Source organism: Coccinella septempunctata, chromosome 3, assembly GCF_907165205.1.
Source record: "Coccinella septempunctata chromosome 3, icCocSept1.1, whole genome shotgun sequence".
Taxonomy (NCBI): domain Eukaryota; kingdom Metazoa; phylum Arthropoda; class Insecta; order Coleoptera; family Coccinellidae; genus Coccinella; species Coccinella septempunctata.
The window spans coordinates 25384734-25408869 of NC_058191.1; the positions used below are offsets into that span (position 1 = coordinate 25384734).

A 24136-nucleotide genomic window follows, 5' to 3' on the forward strand; every position below is an offset into this window, starting at 1 on the left:
GAATAGTCCATAGCTAGATGAAACGAATTGGAGTCCCATTCAGAAATGGGGGGAAAATAGAATTTTTGTAGCGATTTCAAGATCGAGTATCCCAATGTTGCTACAGAATATTAATCTTAAGCGTTTCGCGTGAAACAGGTAGTGTTCAAACTAAAGAAAAAAAGGTGGTCGACAAACGAAGACAGCCCCAGAGTTAATATTCAAAAATAATAATTGAAAAAGTGATGATAGATGCTTTCTTCGGATTTCATCACATATGGCTGGAGCATCCGTTGGAACCGTTGGCACATCACGATTTTCCACTTCATTCTGAAAAAATTGAGTTTAGTATGCTATCAGAAGAAGCAAACTCTAGGACCCATTTTCTTTGATGGAATATTAACAGCAGAACGTTGTACAGAAGAGATTATCATAGCTTTTACACCTGAATTGACTTTTAATGAATGGTCTCATAGTATTTCCAATAAGATGGAGCCAGAGCTAGCACAGCTGCAGAAACCTTAGGTATTCTAAGGAATGTTTTTCAGGATCGACTCATTAGCCTCAATATCGAACAAGAATTCCCTCTAGAATCACCGTGTGACTTTTTTCTATGACCTCATTTATTGAAGAATTCTACCTTCCTAATACCTATTTCTGATTTTGACCAACTGAAGGTTTGAGACGTTTGAGTCATTGAAAAAGTTCATTAAATTCACGAAGATCTTTTTATTCTAATCGGTTTGAATCGGTCAAAAGAAGATGTGAAAACTGTTACTTCTTTATTTATAAATAACTAAGCAGCAAATGAAGTGGGACAGCTGAAAAATTGCCTAAGTTTGAATAGGTATAACTTAACTTCGACATCACTTTGATGATTAACTATATGCCACTGGCACAGAGTAACTTTATTTCAATGTCTTCTTCTTGTACACGGTTAAAGGAATCAATGTAAGGCAGCCAAACATTTTCATTCGAAAAATTTGGGAATATCAGAGGTCTTCACCAAGTTTTTTTTTATGCAGGGTGTATTGCTAGGTAAAAACCTCCGGACATTTGAGTCACTTTTCGGATACAAGGCGATGCTATGCGAACATGACCACTTTTTTTAAATCACCTCTTTTTCTTGAAATTTTTGACATTTTTTTGTCGATATTGTATTTTTGCCATTGTGATGCAATGCACAATTCCTAATCTTTACACAACTGACCCAAGGTATTATTTTTCAAGCTTTTCTTGTTATACAGGGTGAGAACACAATGAAGCGAAAAATTTATCTTTTTGGCTGAGAATTCAAAAACCTCTATAGTCTATTCATGAATTATTCAACTTCTGGGTTGGCTGTGGAAAAGAGAATTTGAGGTGGCAATAGCCCAAAAAAGGAGATTTTGGTTTGCGGAATTAAAGTTGGTGTTGGGAATAATCATTGCCTTATAATATACCTATTACATATATGGAAATCTATACACTGAACGAAGTTATTTTGAATGTTGTTTATGTTTTGAATGCTGTTTATGTTCTGAATTTAATTGAACAAATTGGGAACATTATATCAATTTTGAGTTCTGCTTGATTCGTTCTGAATTTATCCTTTTTGAATAGACGTGAAGCTTGGAGGAGGTGTTAGTATCACTCATTTGCTGTCGTTTGAGCCATATTTATTGATAACAAAAAATCAACAGTTTCCGAGATATTGGAGTTCTTGTGTTTCTCAAATAATTTCTCATCTTCATTTTTCGTAAATTTTTTCAACGTTGTCCAAGTTTGATTATAATTTTGGATTATTTTCATCAGAAAAAGATATGATACGTATGAAAAAAGCAAAACTATCATGTATTAGATGTTTAAAAAGAATTAGTATGATTTAAAATTTGGTATATGAAGAAGAGAAAAATCAATTATGCAACTTTCAAATTTTTTTATGCATGAATTGTGGAATTCGAATGTTGCAGGCAAATTGATATTAGAAATTGATTTTTCTCTTCTTCATGTACCAAATTTTGAATCATACTACACAGGATATCTTTTTCTGATGAAAATAATCCAAAATTATAATCAAAGTTGGTCAACGTAGAAAAAATTCACGAAAAATGAAGTAAAAGGCGAGAAATTTTTTGAAAAACACAAGAACTCAAATATCTCGAAAACTTTTGATTTTTGGTTATCAAACGACAGCAAATGAGTGATACTAACACCTCCTCCAAGATTCACGTATAATTTGGAAACACCCTGTATAAGTATTTCAAACCTGTGATTGAAAATACAAAAATGATTGGAGTTATTTTGTGATCTGGTATTAAGCAGCGTCTGGGCTTACAAGGCCTACTAGGATGTCAATAATTCTTAAATGGACTTATTATACGATATATAATAGGTACATGACCTATTTACCATAGATCCACAAAAATAAGAGATATTTGGAATAACATACAGCGTACATACATAATATAAATAAATTCTAGTAACCCCGAAGAAGGACAAGACATTGTCCGAAAGCTTGGTTGATACAATAAAGAGCTAAAAAACTATATAGTTGACTACATACCCGATCAACCTTTAGATTAGTACATACATAATGTTCAAGGGCTTGAAAAGGTGGAATTTTTTTGTCGAAAAACGAAATTTCTATCTGGTATAGTTTGGACGGTAGAGGTGACCATCGAATATGTCACCTATGACGTTTCTCCCAGTGTCGGCACCCAATTTCCCATGGTCCTTCAGATCGCGTGCCGCAAAAAAAAGGACGAGAGCATCAATTGCCATGCCGGTCCATACGGGCGACACGCGTCCGAAAATCGACGCAACAATGACCTTTTAACCGCCCTTATATGCCTAGATATGCGGGTAAGCCGAACCCCATTCATATACCAGAAACCGGCAGTTAGCGCACACCCTAATAACTTATAAATAAAATTTTCGATAATGACCCCTCTCTCGATCGTAGAGGGGTGGCGTTATTCCGATACAATCAAGCATAGCAATTTCCTTTCATTGCCCAGGCGCAATTTCCATATTTAATGGGCGATTATGATAAAGGGGTGGGATGACATGCAGGAAGGGCGATAAAGAGTGAACGCTTAGGACAAACATCCGTTCTGTTCTGGTTTTTAACGTTTCCGCGATGTTATTCGAATTAATTAGCAACGTAGTGAACGGTCTATAAAGTATGGTCAGTTACACAGATATGTAATTTCCTAGGGCATAAATTCCCAAACGGGGCGGATTTACTATCCAATGGGTTTCAGGTTCATTCGTTTTCTATCGCAAACCATATTAATTCATGTGAATTTTACCGTGGGAAAACAGGAAAACGATCCAAATTCACGTTGGTTTATTATTTTTCTATTTTTTTGATAACGATATAGAGTTGTTTTATCATCTAAACGAGTTTCACAACAGCAATTTGGAGACAACATACAATAAAGAAGGTATTTAAGGTAAAGTTGTCTATTTACCGCTACTAGTTGGGGAGCCAACGATGCTAAACCGGGATTTACTCGAGCGTCGTGGAGACCTAGTGCATTTTGAAAATTGGATGGAAGAAAGAGAAAAAGGTCCTATAATGTATGCACTTTCAGCGGTGGGGAGAGCGTCTGCAGGTTCTCAAAGATGTAAAAAAGAAAATCGTCAGGTGTAGGTATATACTCGAGCGTATCAGATTTAGATACTGTATCTGCCCTCTGATAATGAGAATTCATGTTAATCTAGCAGTTTGCTTAGTGGGGCTGGCCGTACGGAAGAGTTGAAAATGTTTAAAAAAATTTTTTTCGGGCGTACCAGATTTTTTGATAATTGGGCCCAAAGGAAGCTACTTTTCAAGGGACTGACAATTCGGACGTGACGCAAGGTCACATGTCCTTTAAAAGTGCTTAATTGCCGTATCGCAGACGTGTTGACCTTGACCCATTAATCTGACAATAATCAGGGGGAGTTTTCTTAATCTGACAGTTTTAAATGATAACAAGGCTTTTTTTTAAATATCTCCCTTCCTGTACCTCTAATCCATTCTGTATTCATTATGAAAGTTGTAGATAATAAAATTCTATACAACTTTTGTATGAAGCAATTTTACATACTCCTAACCGTTTTCGAGTTAGAGGGCGATAAAGGCGAGAAGCTTAGCCACACAAGCGAAAGGCCAAGGTCAATGTAGAAACTCAGTCTAATGTACATTCATCGCCATATACCTCGAAAACGTTCAAACGTAGAAAAAATTGCTTCGGACAAAATTTGTAGAAAATTTCATGTTCTACAACTTTCATAATGAATGCAAAAACAATTTGAAGCCCAGGAGGAGAAAAAACTGATTTTTGTGACCTTTATGGCCAATTTTTATGGTTTCGGCTTGATGAAACTGTCAAATTATATTTTTTTATTAATCTTGAATAATTAGCTTCAATATAAAAAAGAAGGCACCGCGATCGAGAATGTACAGGTGAAATTTTTTCTTGCAAGTTTGATCTCCCCAACTATACGGAGAATCAATGTAATATCAAATCCGAAACGTGGGGCAGATTTCACCAAACGGTGATAAATTCGCTTAGCTTAAACTCAGATTAAAATTCGAATAAAGTCTTACTAATATTGACATCTGCTTTCTGCTTTGTCTTTGAAGTAAAGTAAAGTGGCAAAGAAACCACACAGCGACACTCAATTTTGACTGAATTTAAAGGGAAGTAGCACATACGATTCGGGATCAAGACGATTGCTACCCCAAATACGGAAATGTGTGAGGAATAGCCTGAATTACGAACTGATACAGTTGAAAAATAGAAATAACCACGCGAGAGATAATATTGGAAATATTGAATAATTTTCAGTTATTCCTGAATTTCAGCGTGATTTTGGTAAATATCACTATGAAAATTTTGATGTATGTGAAGAATTGAATTGCCGATGTCACAGTCACACCGCCGCTATTTTTATCAAAATATGTTGAACCGTCGAAAAATGATTGTGAAAACAAGTTTTATAAACACTAAAGTTCATCTCTTTTTTTTTTCTCATAAAAAACAACTGAATTGGAAACAAAGAGAAGGGGTGACATCAAAACGTTCTCTAACTTCAATTAAAAAAAAAAAAATCAAGGCTCTGCTTTCAAAATTGAAAGCGTAAATTAATAACTAGAGACAAGTTTCTTTCTTTAACGCCAGATTCTTCAAATCTCGGTTTATATTCTTAATATCAGCAAAATATGGAATATTTTATGGAACCAATATAGAAATTCAATGAGAATTTACCCAAAATATTCTGATTTCCATAAATAGGGCTGATTTGATGATAATTTTATAAATAGGGAAAAACATACCTATACTAAACAGGGTACAAATAAAGATATCGATGGAAATTCAATTTAAGAGTACTCTGCATTATTATTTCTGGGAGTGAAAACTCAAAAGAGTGAAACCCTAAAGAGTTTCAGAAGATACAAATGTGTTGCGAAAAAATGAAAGGCTATTCCTTGTCAAAAAACAGTGTAGGTCTTTCAAATTTTATTTTTGAACAGCTCTTGCTTAGATACGGACCTAAAAAATTTAAAATGACTTTACATATTGGGGTTTTGGGCGAAGAACTTTTGTCCTAAAATACCGGAAACAATCTACTACCTCCTTAATTCAAGTGGCGAAGGGGCACACCCAGTATATCTTCACATCGTAGATTGCTGATTTGGCAGCAATTTCAACCATTTTTCACCCAAGTTATGGCACTAACGATGCGCAGATTAACTGGGTATGCTATTAGAGATAAGGAAGTAGAAGGTTGTTTGCGGTATAACTGTAGGTTACAGTCTTCGAATTTTCTACTATAACTTTTCACAGGCTTCTAATATCATCATTAAAAATTATGTATTGAAAGACAATATCATTTTCCTGAGTTTTTATCGTGAAAATGATCTTATTCCAGTAAAAAAATAAAATAGGTCCCCTGCTGTTTTTGAACAACCAACAAAGAGCCGCCATGATCATTCTCTCGTTGCGTAGGATCGACTTTTTGTTATTTTGAATGTCAGTTTGATCACCAGCATAGCATTAACGATTTAGTTCGTTGTGTGTACTTGATTTGTGCACAAGTTATGCTAAAAATGTTTAAAATGAGGAATAAGCAGATGTGATATTCAAAAACAGACCTAAGGATATATTTTTTTCCGCCATAGTTGAAAGGCAATATGTTTCTAGAAAAAATCGTGATATTTTTGGATGAACCTGAATGAAAAGTCATGGTGGACAATGGAAAAGGGTTGCCGATTTCACCCCTCTGTATCTATGAGGAATCGGTGAAAAATTGTGTTCTAGGAGCACCTCTCTTTGAAAAATACCTAACACTGCAAAATTTGTCCATTTCTGTCCCTCTGACAAAAATTGAATTAATCATAAATCCATAATCAAGTCGTCATCTTTGAACCAACGTAACTCTTCAACTTTTCGTCATATTTCGAGATGCTGAAACTACATATATCCGAATTTATTCCCATTAATCCTGGGACACCCTGTATAATTCTAATAAATAGCGTAACATCGTTTATGTACATATATACGTTTATGTAAGTATGGCAGTTCCATAGTTGGGCCGAGAGAAGAAGTAGGCAAGCTTTATTTTGTCATTTTTCAGCTAATGCTTGATTTTGATAAATGATGTTTCAATATTTCAGGGAAGTTTATCGAAAAATTGCTATCGAAAATCTCTTTATTCAACAACCTGGATACGCGATTTAACGTATTCCCGAGATATCAACGTATTTATAATTCACCACTAATTATTCGCTATTATCATTCAGTAACAGATGAGGGTATAAATTGCTTATACTGCATCTTAGAACATTTATGTATGACACACCATATCGGAAAGATGATATTCACTTCTAGAAACGTGATACGTCAATGAAAAAGTTGATTATCATGTATTACTCATAATCAACTACCAGGCAAAAGGAACTGAAAATTTGTAATTTTTCCACTTTTCTGTGACTAATGCTTGGAAATTCTGATTTGACAACCTCTAGAATAACAAGAAAATTTAATTGGTAGGTACATTCTCCATCGCATCCCTACAAAAATTCAATGATAATAGATGTAGATAAATGCTCACTGCCGAGTGAACAATCGCTGGAAATTTTCATTTATTCAAAACCTATCATTGTTATATCCACACGAAATGCAAATAGAATCAATGCTATTCTATTTACCTCGTCGCTACTGGTGTAAATCCTTAGTCATGTCCATTAAAATAGAATACGCACAGCATACGCGTGTACTTTACACACTTAAATACACAAAGTGGTTGGAAAAACCGGCAATTTCTCTATCCTCGCTATAATTACTACGATGACTAATACTTGAAGAGGTTAGTGAATGTTCGGGATATGAATAATAATTCGTTTGAGTCGTGAGACAATGGAACAGTGAAAATTGCATAAATGAACGTGAAAAGACGATTTTACAGCGCAAATCTTTGAATATAACCTTAAAAGAAGACATGTGGTTTCTTTACTTTTTTTGAGTTATGAATAAAAGCCAGCGGCTGTTCATTTGTTTCATTGTGATTACTTTCTTTCATGTCATTGACTTAAGATCAACTTTTACTTTTGGTCTATAATTTCTCAGGAACTATTATTGTATTCAACTGTGGGAAAACATATATAGGTAACCCTCCTATAATTTTCACATTTCACGTTTTGAGACGTAGGACAGCTGAACATACAGTTGTTTAATTCATTAACAACAAAATATCGTCTTCCCATGACATAAATGTTCTCAGTACACATTTTCACCATTTCTTGTGGAACTGATGGCAACGACCCTTGTACTTTTTGATTTTAACAACTGAAACAAAAATTTTTATTCTATACAGGGTTTGTTCAAAGGTGAGGCTTTTTTTGACATAAGGTACCTAGAACTCAACAAAATAAGTCGTTTAACCAAAAATGGTCTATATAAAATATCCAAGAGGGCTGAGATACAACTCCTAAAAGTTCGAAAAAATTTCATTGAATCAAGTACGGGACTGTTGTGGAAGGTGACTCTGGCGTCGCAAAAACGAAAACAAAACATAAACATATGGCTGGACAATGAATGGTTCAGTACCAAGTTCATCGGATTAGATGCATCAGTTTACTTTTGAGAGAATCATAATTGTTGTATCGTGCAATTAAGGGTGAAAAAAAATGTAGAAAATCGAGGCAGTTTCTTGAAAATGCTTATGTTTGTTATGTTGAAAAAGTGCTTTGATGTTTCCCCATTTCATCCCATTTTTACGACGATTGTTGGAATGTTCGAACAAGAAGATTGTGATGACCATTGTGAAAAAATTCGTGAATAATTCAGACGAATTTTATTGGTGAGATTTTGAAGTATTATTCTTTTTTTCACACTTGTGTCCTAAGTCTCTTCTGTCAGTTGGTATCGAAATGAGCCATTTCATAAAATCGTGTAAGTAAAGTTTCCATTTTCATTACCACGTAAATATCGAACGAGCCAATATCCTAAACATCGAATCAGAAGATAAATTTTATCCCACTGCTTTGCGATACTTCAGCTAACAAACGGTCTAGGGTCGCATTAGGATCTATTTCAGTAATCATTTTCAATTTTTTTTCAACTTTGTCATTTTGAAAGTTTTTGTATAGGTGATTTTCGGTGAAACGCTTCATTTTGACCAGTTGCCATCTATTGAAAAAAAAAGCCTCACTCAAATACACACTATATAGGGTGATTCACCACGATGGCCTATTTGACGTTTATGGAAAACCATTTGTACTGAAAATTTGCATGATGGTTCTTTCGACAATGAACTTTCTCCTTAAAATGATTTTCGACTTCTGCAGCTTTCGGTTATACCAAAACAGCATACTACTTTCTTATTTCAAATGGCACATCTACTACTAACTACTACAACTACACAACTACTACTACTACTACTACTACATCTTCGCATCGTAGGATAGCGATTTGATAGCAATTTCAACAGTTGACCATAGCTCAGGTGAAAACTTGGTTATGGTTACAAGTAAGTATTCTAATGAAATTATTGTGATAACGGAGGTGACACTTTTTTGATAATTCAACTAGGAATGTATTTTTCTAAAAATTCTTAACTATTTGCAATTTTTCCATTATAGGTATGTACTATAACTGTTTGAGCCAAAACTGTACAGGCGGGTATCCCAAATTGCCTGATTTTGGCTGTTTCTCTTACTTCTAGACTAGATAGGGGCTATGATGAGTCGCTAGAGCTGTTCAATTCGAACATTTCATTCTCCAAATAAAGAACGTATCAATTGTATTGTTAATTAATTTTTCAATTGTAATTTTTATTGCAGATAATTCATCAAATACCAACTTCCCTACGAAAAAGTGATATTTTCGAAAATAGATACCTACTTCAAAAACATCAATCACTTCTGAAGAGTATGACATTGAAATCAAAATACATAAAAAAAGTAAAAATTCTAATTCGATTAGCTTAACCTCTTTTTTCTAATAATAAAAAAGGGTTGATAAAAAAATTAATGACCTAATCATTCTTAGCCACAAAAGTTTTATCGATTTCTGGCTCTGGCTCAAAAAGTTAATAGTTAACTCCAATTTAAAATCGCCTAATTTAAAACCGAAGATGTGAATTCTGTGCATTCGATATAGGTACATATTAGTATATTTTCATATACTACATATTTTTTATATTTTCATTCTTTGAATATATGATAGAGAAAACGGATCTGTTTATTTGACAAAATTGAATGCACAATGGAAATAATTTTTTGTGAAAAAGATAAACAATGCTTATGTTTCTGGTCTAGTAATAAGACTGAATGAAAACGAACGGTATAATTGCTACAACTTCATATTTGCCTCTCTATCGCTGGTGTAGAAAGTGAAATCAATTTTAAATTTAATGATACTTTCTCCAACGGATTCTCTCGCGACTAGCTGCATCATTATGGTAGTCACGGTACTAGCCTGATTATGTCATTGTCTTGAAAATTAGATAACAAATTATTCCTTATTATAACGATATGCACATATTTGCTAGAAAGTTTTGCCGTCAAATTGACAAGGAAGAATTTCACATTTTAATCCAATATTAATCGTACTTTCTGTACGTTTCGTGAGCCCGATTAGAATTTTTTTGTCGAAATATATATTGCTTCTCAAAAAATCTTTCTCAAGGACTATTGACTCATCAATTCAATGAAGCAATTTTTATGAAGTTTAATCATATATTCCAATAGGTTGGAAAAAAATCCATTATTTTATGTCAACTTCAAGACTTGTTACCATCACAAAAGAAGTTTTGTACTTAAAGAAAAACATGATAATCGCTTGGTACAAGGTATGGATAATCTCTCTTGGTGGCCGTTTTTACTTCTGCTTCAAACAGTCAAATCATTGATATTAGAGATCTCAATTCCAGTTTTTGTTCATTCAAACTTATTTCAATCGCTTGCCTCCCATTTTCGGTTTTTTCAGAGAAAAACTATAGAATTAACCAAATACAACCTCTGTAAATTACAACTACTCAGACCAAAAAAAAAAACAACAAACGACAATAATTTAAGACAGCTTGATGAAGTTATCACCGGAGTATTTCCACACTTTAGGGCAGTTATTGGTGAAAAATTTCATTTTCCTGGATGATTATATGTGATCCCACCAGGTGAGAAAACCCAAGTGTTCCACATTTAGCATTATCTCCAAGATCCCCAGACCTAAATCCAATGGAACAAGCTTGTGACCAATTACGAAGAGCCCTTGATGCCCATAAAATACAGGTCTTTTGCCACAACTTTTTCAACAAAATGAGCAGGATTTTCTCGATGCGATGAAGATGGTAGAAGAAGTGAAGATGCCAAGCAGTTATTCATCCACTTAGAGATCAAACCTTGCATTGAGGGTGAACGGAATTATGATATATTTGAAATTTTCGGAATTGCAACTGTTTTGTTTTGGTGATGCATGATCAGCCACATTTTTCAGAGATATATATGCTTAAGATCTTTACCCTTCACCTTGAAAAAAGTTTAACCAACAATTGCCTACATCCTACATTATTCAAAGTGTTACCTATGTCAAAAATCAATAAATGGTCTACAAAATGCTACCCTATCATACTGCTTTCTCCAGATATAGCTCCTGCGACTATTTCCTATTTTAAACCTATTTTCCCGAACTAATGAAAAACTGTAAAAATGATGCAGTGGAATGTATACATTTTGTTTCCTATATTTTCTTTAAGTTCAATATATTGAACTTAAAGAAAATTATATAGGAAACAAAATGCTTTTTTCGGATGAGATAAATTATGCCAAAAGTCATTAAACTCCAAACTGCAGATATGAGGTGAATTCTGAATACCAGGATAAACTAAAAGTTCCTGAAATACAGGAACACATATCCCATTTTTTCGAATAAACTACTGGATACATATATGTAGAGTGTGAAACTACTGATGTACATACAAAATAGAGGTAGCCCAATTAAGGTCCTGTCGATAAATAAGTTCCTATTGGAAGACAACAATAATAATAAAACAAAAAATGAGGAATATAGTTTTCACTGTTTTCAGTTATTTTCAAAAACGCTCACATGTTGAGCATAGTTAGTATAATAATTGTCAGTGAGTGTTATACTAGTTATAGGTAGCATTGAGTAAAACATCGAGTTTGGTACTAAATGGTTTTAGCTATTCAGCAATAACAATGAATTATAAGTATTCCATTCTATTTCTATATTCTATTTTTTCAGCATTCTGTAGGCCTGCCTGTTAACAGGCGGTAGATATGATATAAAAGTAACTCATATAAATCACCGAAAATCTCCAAGTTCTCACAGATTTTCATGAAAAAAAAAGCATAACAAATATTTTTTCTAATGATAGAGGTTCTATTTATAGAAATAACAAATTTTTTTCACGCCTATTTTTTGTGCTCACTGTTCTTCATTCCATTCCATTCAAAATGAGGAAACCACTCGAATTATCGAATAATCTTACAAAGTTGAAGTTTCACTTTCAGTTCTAGAAAAACTTATAGTTCCTTTTACTCGTTCTTGCTCTAGCTCTCTCTACACGGAACTCCTAGCCTAGCGACAAATTTTACGACTTTATCAATCATTGATAAAGTCAGTGTAACAAATTCTTTATACTACTGACATCTATACGTGATTTCATTCATGAAAAGATTTTCAAGAAAGGAAAGTTAACGTTAGTTCGTCGAGAAACGGACAGATGACAGAAATATATCACTGATATCCAGAAAGAAAACAGATATTACTTGAGGTAAATTATTGGGAGAAGTTCAAATCTTCGCAATCTTCTCCAATAGAAAACATAATTGGAAATTGGTGTACAGTATATCCAGTGAGTGTTAACAGTATGAGTTCTGTGTAGTAGTATTAGGTCCTCTCGTTTGCATAAAAAGTATAGCACTTTTCTACACTCGATTTGATTTACACCAGTGTAGAGGAAATTTAGTTTATCTACACATAGTCAAAAAGAGATGTAGATAAACTACACCTCTTCTACACTGGTGTAAATTCAATCAGCAAACGAATACTAAAATCGAGTGTAGAAAAGTGCTACACGTTTATGCAAACGAAAGGACCTATTGAGTACTTTCTTCTATACTCTGTGATGTATATTGTAGATTGTATGGGGAGTGGACATACATAGTGTGGTCCAACGAAAACTTAGCTTTTCCACTATCTGCATCCCCCATAACTGAGGCCCCTAAAGGGGGTTATCTCGAAGCCAGATCACCTGATCTGGCTTCACTTCTTCTAATCCAGGCGTGAGGGAAATTAAGAAATGACGCACCGTTTGAACAAAATGAGGTGGGGCGCCATCTTGTCGGAAAATGATTATTGTTTTATGGTCTTCTGCATTCTCCAATACTAGCACGAGGGCTGGATAAAATGCATTTTCCGATAGATCTAAATAAATTTGGCAAGTGAGATTACTGGGTATAAGAAAGGGCCGATTATGTGATTTCCATAAAATACCCGCACAAACATTTAATTTCTGGTAAGCTCAGAGCTCAGTATGCATCTCACGAAATGATCTTGGATTTTCATGTTTTTCAATACCGACAGTTATGTAGGTTTACAAAGCCGTTAAGGTAAAATGAACACTCATCGGCGATCGGGATCATCCTCATTCAGTTCCTGAGCCAATCGTATCTTATTAGGATGGAATTTATGTGGTTGTGCGTCAAACACCATCGAACAATTTCCAAGTACTAAAGGTCGGATCCATTGCTACATGACCTAAAAAAGCCACGTTGTAATGAATCCCAGTTTTCTGAGGAAAATTGGAGTTCATTTTAGTGAATTCCTTTCGTTTTACATTTTCCGCCTTTTGAAAATATTTAATTCTCAAATAATCAGTACGTTCATTCCGATAGGCAGAGTAAATGTAAAAAACCGTTTATCTGTGTTTAACGTTGTTTTTCTTGCATGCCGTTGAAGATTTCGACGTTTTTCTGATGTTGATATGCGATAAACCGGAGCTGACGACGTTTTTCATTCTTGTCGCATTCTGTAATTTTCAGATTTTTAACGTGTGGGGGATTTGCCTATAAAAGCAGATTTTCCCCCGCGACGGGCACTTTTGCTCTTTTACTTCAGTCTTTCACTTGGTGACCTCTACTTTTGATTCTGTTACTTCAGTCGTTTTTACTGCTCTTTTACTTCAGTTAGTTTTATGCTCCGTAATTTCTGCGATTCGACGTTTAAGAATAATTTTGTGTTGCTAGCATCAGTGATATTAAGAATTGATTTTTAGTTTTTTTTCCTTTGATTTTCGCGAGTGCCTGAAAGAAAGGAGGTAGGTCCCCGTCTTTACCGTTCAGTTTCTTTGTTAGACCTACACCGGTTACTTCTTTGACTTTGACACTGCTGTACTGTATCGCTTTCTGTTATATTTTATCGTTCTTTACCCTGTTTCACGAGTCTGACTTTTCTCTTCGCTATCAGTCATGGTGCGGAAGCCCTTGGGGTACTGAAAGTCCCGTCAACCCCCCTGTCCGCGTCATAAGTGTTGAATCCGAAATCTCTTCTTTTCTATCAGTCATGGCGCGTTATAGCCCTTGGGGTAGAGAATAAGAGATACCGCTCGTCGTTAGTGAAATCCCGTAGTTGCGCTAAAAATAGACCTTTTCTTCGCTATCAGTCATGAAGCGTTATAGCCCTTGGGGTAGCGAATGAAAGTCTCGAATGTACCCACCCTGGTTGTGTTTCATTTCTGGAGAAATACAATTACCTCCCGATATCGTATAGCAAGTCATTTCACTTCGCGAGGTCATCCTTAGTATTCATTCCGTCAGTTCTGGTTGACGCATTTTATTGAACCACCTTTGATTTTTCACTGCACCCGGTATAAGCTTTATAAAGTGCTCGTGACCGGATAGAATTTCCCGAATATATGTTCGCTTATAGATTCGCTCATATTTCATACCTACACATATCTCCCTTGTACATATAATCAGTTTCCGAAGGTGTGAATAAACTAGTACATAATTTGATTTTGACTACTTCGTTATCGCTACCACCCTAGATAACAGCGAACTCTGTCTTCGACCAGCAGCTACTCTGGTAGGTTTGCTATTCTTCCTAGTGAAAAGAATAGCTGGCGCTCGAGATAAGTTTTCTCCGAGGTAACCACGTTACAACGTCTCTCGCTTCGTCTCTTTCATTGGGCAACCAGTTGCACAACGTAGGAAACGGATACATTTTTTCAGAATGTCGATCGTTGAATAAAGGCGCCGTTGCTCGCGCAGCATCGTATTTCTATAAAATAATTTTATCATTTCCACCATTTCTTTTACGGAATATAGGTACTATTCTAATTCTACTACGAATAAGTTACAATTGCTTCGACACTCTTTTGTAACTCTGAAAAATTCACGATATATAGACTAACGGCCGGTTTCATAATCAAACCTGAAGCCGCTTTGACTTTAAAGCTCCCTTTAACCCTACTAAAAATGACAGTAAAGGAGGCTTCAAGCTTAAAGTGACTTTAAATTTGATTATGAAACCGGCAGTAAGGTAAAACAAAAGCATGGTCCGTCTATGAAGTAACGGGGATGAAAAAAAGGGAGTTGTTCCCCTCGAATCAGAAATTGACGCATCCGAGCGATTTTCCACATATTCATTTCAAAGTCGGTAAATCGAGTTTTCGTTGGACCACCCTTTATGTCTATCTATGGACTGGGTTGCTGGGAAATTCATTTGTAATGTGATGGGTGTAATGGACTGCCTTTTGTTGTACTACGACTTGAATGACTGTAAAAAGACAGTGTCGACAATTGTGGTCTCATATTATTTAGCGTGTTGTACATGCGACGATTATATCAGGAAATAAAGAGAGTAGAGATTTTATTCGAACAGGTCTTTTATTTCACATGAAATCACATTTTCTCAACCGGATTCAAACCAAGAATATGGAAGCATTTTTCCATAACTAGAGCTGTGGCTTCGGCTAGCAAAATCCTTCCATAATTTATCTTGACAATATCACCTGAGGAATCTTTTTCAATGCAATAACAAGCATCATAAAATTCCGTAAATGTTGTTGCAATTTCATATAAATATTCACACAAACAATGTAAGTACAGATCTTTAGTAATTTTAATGAGCACATCTGGAAAACGTAATAATACTTTGCCCAATTTCCATTCTTTCTCATGTTCTAACGAAATGAAATGTTTTGTGGCCAAGTCCTTAATATCCTCTGGAGATAAATTTGAATTTCTGGCTATTGATTTGATACGTGTGTAAGCATAAAGAAGGTAAACAGCAGTGTTTCCCTTGTCCTCTAACATTTTATCAAATGAGAAAACATACTCATGGTTATGATTATGAGATAAATCAGCATATTTGATACAACCGTAAGCTACAGAAGTTTGAGCCTTTTCAAGCTCTTCTTGTGTTAAAACAGAATGCCTATCTTTTTCTTTCAATTTATCTAATGCCCTACGTAGTCCTTCATCAAGTAGATCTACCAAGCGCACTGTATCACCAGATCTGGTCTTGAATTTTTTTTTATCTTCACCCAATACAACTCCAAAACCAATATGATCCAACCTGTGTTTCTTTGGATCCACTATTCCAAGTTTTTGACTACATTTGAATAAAGTCTTAAAATGAGTCGATTGTCCTGCATCAGTTATTATAATTATACATTCTGCTTTTTCATTCTGGATTCTATGTTTCATGGCCGCAATATCAGAGGTATCATAAGTGAAACCACCATCAGACTTTATAATAGTCATTGGTATGCCATTACCAGGTTCTTCTGCCCAAAGAATTTTTCTTCCTTCATCTTCAATCAAGTAACCCCCTTCCTCTAACTTTTTCACTATTTCTTCCATATATTTCTGATAAAATGATTCACCACGTTCCACCAAGGTAATATCTAATCGCTTATAAATTTTTTCAAATTCTTTCCTTGAAATGTCACATATCATTTTCCAAGCCTTCACATGGTCCTCTTCAAAAGACTGCAACTTCACAACACTAGCATATGCCTTTTTTTTAAATTCTTCATCACTATCAAATCGAATTTTGGATTCTTTGTAAAACGCTTGTAGGTCTCCAATTGGTGGTAATTTTTCTAGATAGTTTGGGAATTTATCCTTCAAATGAGCAATTAGCATACCAAATTGAGTACCCCAATCTCCAACATGATTCAGTCGAAGGACATCATGGCCTAGGTATTCTAATAAACGAGCTATACTCTCACCAATAATGGTAGACCTGAAATAAATTTTAAAATACACTTTTTCCTCTCATCTCAGCAAAAATGCAGGAATATGACAATTCCTGGATAATTAATTTAAATTTGTGAATTCAATACAAGATTACTCATATTATTAACCAATTTCATTCAACAAATCTACGAAATAGAACAATTTTCTATGAGCATTTATCAGTGATTTTTCTCATGAAACTTTGAATGACTGGAAAATTATCGGAAACAAATATAGGGATTGCTACATGAAATAAGCCAGAGTGGATGTCAGTTGTCAGTTCGAGCAGCAACGTCACAGAACTGGAAATATTTCAGATCGCTAGAACTATCTATCCATGTAACAAAATTTTCATTTTCCCTTGAACATTTCATAAATATGCTATTCACCAAGGGACACCCTATATATCAATAGAGACTGCTAGTTTACAAACAACTCAAAACAAAACTATTTTTGAGCTCAGGTGTACAGTAGCAGATCTTTGACTGAACTGCATGCTAGTGGTTTGCCAGAGACACCCTGTATTTGGCCAAGAAAAACTTAATAATCTAGTTATTATGTGTAATATTCAAATATTATGTGTAATAACCAGCAAATTGGATTAATTAACATCGATAATATTTTGAAGTTTGGGAAATTATAAAACACAATTTATTCTCAATGATGATGATCCAATTTCTTACCTCAAGTGACCAACATGCATTTCTTTGGCAATATTAGGAGATGAGAAATCCACAATTACCCTCAATGCTTTTTCAAGTTTTGGCGGTTTCAACCCTTGGGAGAATATTGTAGATAATCTGGTGAGTCCATATTCTCTCTTCAAAAAAATATTTATGAAGCCAGGTCCAGCCACCTCTAACTTCTCAATACTTTCATGAGGCGATAGATTCTTGAGAATATCATTGGCAACATCCCTAGGTGATACTTTTTTTCCTGTTGAAGATTGTTGATATGTATTAATATTTTATCATTAATTAAATATAAACTTGAGATGAGTTAGAATATAACTGAAATTAATGAAATATTATAGTCAAAACAAAAGAGTTGGAACTAAATCTCAAATAAATAGTTTTTACTTAACTGAACAAGAATTTCAGCATTTTATGCTGGTCAAAAATAAACCAAGTAAAATATAGTATTTCATTAAAATTTATTGGTAATCCAAATTTATTATTTAAATCATTATCTTTGCCTCAAAATATTACTTACCAACTTGTTTCAGCATATTGGATATTGGCATCGCAGAGTTACATTGATAATCACCAAATTTTACATTATTACCAGATAAATTAATAACAACAGGTGCTTCTGTTAAATCAGGAAAAGCTTTTTGTATAGCTTCTGAGAATAAATTATTCAATAGAATATGAATGCTTTCCATTTCGGTGCACTGATTATTAGACGGATACTTTTCAATTGCCTAAAATGATCGAGTGTAATTCGAAACGATTTATGAAAATGAATCGAATATGAAATTAATACATTCAGTAAAATCTTCAAGCGATGCTTCAGTTTGATATTTTCTGTTTGAAGCTTCTGAATTTCCTCATCACATCTTGAATGTGGAACTCCTTCGCTTATACCCTGTTGTAATTCCTCAATATCCGACTTTAGAAGCTTGAGCTGATGCTCCTAAAAGGGGTTATCGTGTTGATTCAATGAATTATAATTTCAAAAAATTCTTACTGCTGAAAGAGTTTGCTTTTCAATTTCAGAAAAAGTACTCATGTTTCGATTTTCCCTCGACCAACAAGAAAACTCTTTACAAAAGAAATTAATCTTTGCGCTAACCTCAACCTCACTGTGCGAGATAATTCTGTGCTTCTACCACAGAATATCAAAGATAAGAATGTGTATGCAGTACCTCTTTTCATAGCCAAGTGAAGGTGAAGGAGTTTCTCACTCAAGATATGATGAGATGTGTGAGTGTGTAAATAAATTAGAGTAAGTCCTTGTACATAAATTAGTGCGGTAGTTGTGTGAATAAATTAGACGTTCTGGAAAGGAGACAATTTGATAAACCCTGAGAATGTTACTTCGGTCAGAGTCTCTGCTTTGGTGTCAAGTGTGGGATTAACCATATTGTCTTCTTTCCAGAACCTCTAATTTATTTACACAACTACTACACAAATTGGGTTAACAATCCTTCTTAGAGACTATCGTTGTTTGAACGAAAAAGAAAAGGATTGTTACCCCATTCCAAGGATTGACGATACTTTGGACACGCTTTCTGGCTTGAGGTGGTTCTCCATACTTGTCTTGAAGAGCGGGTATTGGCAAGTGGAACTATATCCCAAGGACAAAGAGAAAACCACTCTTAAGATCGGTAAAGGATTGTGGCAGTTCACAGTATGCCATTTGGTCTTTGTAATGCACCTCAACTTTCGAGCGATTAATGGAAACCATTCCTCGAGGATAATCTTGAAAAACGTGCCTGGTCTATTTGAATGATGTCATTGTTTTTGGTCGGACATTCGATGACCACCTGATGAATTCAAGAGATGTTGTTAGAGGCTGCGCACTACGAATTTAATGCTCAGTCCGTAGGAGTGCCACATGTTCAGGAAAGAAGTGAAATACCTAGGACATGTAGTATATGCAGCTATAGTTAGCGCAGACAAGATCAAGTTCGTAGGGGAATAATGGCCGATGCCGTAAAACAGGCACCATGTAAGAAGCTTCCTCGCATTGTGCACCTACTATAGGAAATTCATCCTTGGATTTGCCAATATCGCAAAGCCTTTAACGAGACTGACGAAGGATGGAAAGGACTTCAACCGGGATCAGAATGTGGGGATGCTTTCAATCAACTGAAACAAGCTCTAACAACGGCAGTAACGGCACATATCCTAAGTTACCCGCAGGCCAATGGAACATCCACATTGGACACAGACGCGAGCAACAAGGCCTTAGGAGACATATTGTCTCAAATTCAAAATGGCCAAGAAAAATTTATAGGATATTTCAGGTAGGTTCTATCAAAGCCCGAACGTAACTATTGCTTCACAAGGAGAGAGCTTTTCCATGAAACACTTCTAATAATATATAATATGTATGGCCGCGAATTCCTTCCAAGGACAGATCATGCCGCTCTGAGTTGGCTTCTACGATTCAAAAATAGAGAGGGTGAAGTCGCGAGATGGATAGAGAGGCTGCAGCAATACAATAATTTTACTGTCGAGCATCGTGCAGGGAAGATACTTGGCAATGCTGATGCATTATCCAGGAGACCATGTCCTTCAGACTTCAAGCACTGCAGATAAGCAGAAGAGAAGGAATTCTTGAGAACAACCATCGTGGATTCGAACAGGTTGCGACAATCCTTAAAGCGAAATAAAGAAGATGAGCCAGAACTGAAGATGTTGCTGGATTGGAAGAAAAAAGGACAGAGACCTAAGTGAAAAGAAGAGTCATTTGAATCTTAGGTTGAAGTCCGGGCACAGTGGGATTCCATCATTTTGGAGGATGGACTGTTGAAGAGGTCCATTGAGAATAACGAGGGCACCACACCAAGAAATCGCTGATAATTCCCGAGAGTCGAGTGCAAAAAGTATTAGAGAAGCTACACGTCAGAACTTCTGGTCGGCATTATTTCGGTATCAAGGAAACTCTGGAAAAGGAGTAAAGAAGTGAGTTTTTACTGGGTCAACTTCAAGGAAGACGTCAAGCACTGCTGCCAGAAATGCGGATTATCTGCTTATTTGAATGTCCCGAGAGGAAATCGTAGAGCGCCAATCAAGCAGTATAACGTAGGCAGTCCTCTAGAACGAGTTGCTATGGATATTGCTGGCCCATTCCCAGAAACTGTAGATGAAAATAATTACCTACGTGGTTTGGTGTGACACTCGAGCTACCTTCTAATCAAGGACGGAACTTCGAGTCCAGCCTGTTTCAAAATGTATTCGAATTGCTCGGAATCCAGAAGACGAAGACAACGGCCCTTCACCCACAGTCGGACGGGATGGTCGAAGGAATAATTCGAACTGTTCGAAAATATCTAACTTAAGTGGTCTCTGATCATCAAAGAGGACAGGTAGCTTCATCAACTCACCATGGCCTACAGATCGTCAGTACAAGAATCGACAGGATAAACCAGCCTGTATTATGTTCGGCCCAGAAATAAGGTCGCCTTGTGACCTGGAGTTTGAATGTAAGCCCGGGATGAAGATAGCTGGTGAGAACTACGTGAGCAGCTTGAAGAGCAGGCCACACTACATTAATGAGAAAGTTCGACAGAACCTCCAAATTGGAGCAAAGCCACGGAAAGTGGTTTCGATGTTGCAGACTTGGTCTGGCTATACAACCTCCAGAGGAAGAGAGGATTATCACCTAAATTACAGAAGGCCTGGGAAGGACCATACTACTTGGTCCATATTCGCTATTTAGCGAAATACGAGGCGGACTACGACGAAGCCCATCTGAGAAGAACACCCACCCAGAAAGTGGAGCACGATTAGATGAGTTTTCACCAATTCATAGCAAACAATGGAGGAACTGGAGAAGCAAGATTCGGAATAACCATTGAGCAGCAGCAAAATCTCTTCTCTATACCTGAATATTATTCACTATCCCATTGTATCGCCGAAGACCAGCGTATGTCCAGAGGAATGGCATCCGTCTTCAGGAAGAAATTTGGCAGTGTACCTGAGATCTTCATACAACGACCTCGTCCCGAGAAAACCTAGAGACTAGGTGATGGCCGACGTTACCTTTTCTACTTGGTAACCTAGAACTATGTGGGATACTATGTTGAACCTAAGGGGTGAACTCGCCAAGCTGAAGAAGCTAGCCGTGCCAAAGCCAAAGGTTTGTGGTCTAGATCATCTCAAACGGAGAATCGTTCGAAACAAGTTGGAGGTAATTTTCAATAGAATGGGAACTGGTATGCAGTTTCAATCTCAGCAGTCAGATGGCGAAGGAGAACACAGTGGAATGCTATTTCCAACACCAAGGGTGCTGCAGAGGGAGACGCTTGTAGGTTCAGTTACACCAACCAGGATGTTCGGTCCCCGAACACAGATTACAGAGTAGAATGTCTTAAGGAGGAGGCAGTGTATCGTCCGAATCCCCTGAATACGCCCCTGCCACCGCTCGGAAACACCGCGTAAATCGCTCTCTGTGTTGCGAGAATATTCTCGAACAGGGGCGTATCGATATAAAAGAAGCGCGGTGGGCTCGAGGAGTTAGTTTGTTAGTTATTATTCTGAACAGAGCCGAGTGAACGGTGAATTCCGAACAGTTAGAAAACAGAAGTTTAGCTATGCTGTATACTATCAAAAGGATATTTTTTATATTAAAGATTAGTTCTAAATTCAAAATACAATAAGGTTTTTTTCAGTCATAATTGCCAGAAAAAATTGTTTGAATAAGAAAAGCTTCATAGCAGTCATGAGCTATTGTTGGGGATGTTGGGGTTATATATAGATTTTGATATAAAACTCACATACTGTTGAAATCAAGAGAAAATCATTTATTCACAAAATAAAATTTATTCTATCATCTCATCGATTCAACCCCCCCCCCCCCAGTCTTTGATATTTTCCAGGTAGGTTATCAATTTTTCTTCCTATTGAGCATCTTGATTAATGTATTAGTAATTACAACAGATGGTTGGAAGAATGGTATAGAAAATACTCTGAAAAAAATTTTGATTAATCAAATTGGAAATAGTAAAATGTGAATAATTGATTTTAATATTTGAATGTACATACCCGATACTTTCTTCAGGGTCTGCTTCATATGCACTGATTAAATAAAAAGGAAATAGAATACCAGCAATCAATGCACTAAAAAAAAAATTATTTAATGACCATCACATATACAAACTGCTCCGACTTACTTTAGGCAGTAGGAATCCAAGTAAGTTGTTATCACAGCATAAAAAAAACTGAAACCAATAAAATAAGGCCAATTCCTTTCAATATATCCCAAGCGTTTATGCAAATTCCATGCCAAAAAGTACCATTTGTATTCAAAAAGACACAATGAATACCAGATACTTGTAAGAATTAATATAATAAATTGGAGAAACCATTCGCTAGGTAAAAAATATAATTTGGTATTAGGAAAGCAAAAGGACCAAATGCTTGGTAAGAATGAAATTATCAACAGCTGTCCTCCATAAACAAATTGTACTACAAGGTTGAAAACTGTATCAGATAAGCGTACTTGTACACTTCCCCATTCCTGAGGTTTGCCTTTCTTTTTGATATGAACCAACTTTGCAATGTCCTGAAAAAATCATACCTGGATAAAATGCAAACAAAGATCTTGAAAATCACAAAAACACTTCATGAAAACTCAGTAAATCAAAATACCTATAAGATCATTTGTTACAATGAGTTTTATACTTACTTGAAATAAATAGAAATGTCCAGCTTTATAAACTTGTACTGGAAGTATGCGAAAGATCAGACCAATATTATAAAAAAATGTGTTTATGCTTAAAACCAAATCTTCACTAATAGTCTTGGAAAATATAATATTACATAAAGGACACAATATGTATAAGACTGGTAGTATAATCACAGAATATATAAAATTGTATATACAAGCTGTCTTTAGTGCCTCCACAATTTTTGTGTCTCTGAAAGCAAAAATAATACACGTAAAAAATTCAATCTATATATCAGAATTATCCTTATATTAACTATTCTGAATATTAGATAATATAATACCCCGAATATAAACTATTGACAATGCTTTCAAAATAGAAATATAGAAAGTTCCATATTTTTGTTATCTTAACTTGATTACAGAAATTATTATTTTCAAATCTTCCACATCTTTTTTAATGATACTCACTCTTTACTTTCCTTCAGTTTTGAACCAAAGTAACCTTGACAAAAGTTCATTAATAAAACAGGTACATATAAAAATCCATGGAAACTATCGCATATTCCTTTCAATGCAAGTGTCACTATCTCCTAAAAAGTTGCATTTAGCTAATGAATACATTTCACTATTTTTACTATTATAAAAACTCACTACGCAATCCATTTCTTCTTCAAAATAATTGTTTCTGCTTTAATTGTTAATAAAATATATTCTGAACATCGTCATGAGTGCTTTCTACTTACTAATAATATAACGCATTATCACATTCGAAATTTTTGCTCAGAAATTCGAAGAATCCTAAGAAAACATTAGATTTTCGAGAAAAAACAGAGAGCCATAACCAAATCCATTTAATCTGTGGACATAACAAAGACCAGGTCATAGAACACGAATTCACGATTAAACAAAAAGATTAGAAACCATAGAGAATGTCTCTGGAGCTGGAGTTCAATCACAGCCGTCCTTAAAGACGGCTATGGTTCAATGTCCCTAATCTCTCAGTTCTATGGCTCACAATCACAGAACACAGACTTATTTGTCATTGTCATTTGTCATTTTATCACTGACATCTGACAT

General features: G+C 35.4%; 2 protein-coding genes across 3 annotated transcripts; both read right to left on the reverse strand.

Annotated features, from left to right (window-relative positions):
• Positions 1-15345: 15345 nt before the first annotated feature.
• Positions 15346-18536, reverse strand: LOC123310489 (arginine--tRNA ligase, cytoplasmic). Its single transcript, XM_044893967.1, has 5 exons — positions 18410-18536; positions 18206-18355; positions 17933-18143; positions 17404-17656; positions 15346-16727 (listed from the first exon to the last, which is right to left on the reverse strand). The coding sequence occupies exons 1-5, from the start codon at positions 18449-18451 to the stop codon at positions 15380-15382; spliced, it is 2004 nt and encodes a 667-aa protein (XP_044749902.1). The 5' UTR covers positions 18452-18536; the 3' UTR covers positions 15346-15379.
• Positions 18537-22169: 3633 nt separating this feature from the next.
• On the reverse strand, positions 22170-23940 carry LOC123310490 (etoposide-induced protein 2.4 homolog). Of its 2 annotated transcripts, none has more exons than XM_044893970.1 (6): positions 23714-23940; positions 23528-23649; positions 23078-23309; positions 22563-22954; positions 22435-22509; positions 22170-22358 (listed from the first exon to the last, which is right to left on the reverse strand). In XM_044893970.1, the coding sequence occupies exons 1-6, from the start codon at positions 23720-23722 to the stop codon at positions 22277-22279; spliced, it is 912 nt and encodes a 303-aa protein (XP_044749905.1). In that variant the 5' UTR covers positions 23723-23940; the 3' UTR covers positions 22170-22276. The 2 variants fall into 2 exon arrangements, with proteins under 2 accessions (XP_044749905.1, XP_044749903.1); XM_044893968.1 differs by having other exon boundaries at positions 23711-23939.
• Positions 23941-24136: the final 196 nt, after the last annotated feature.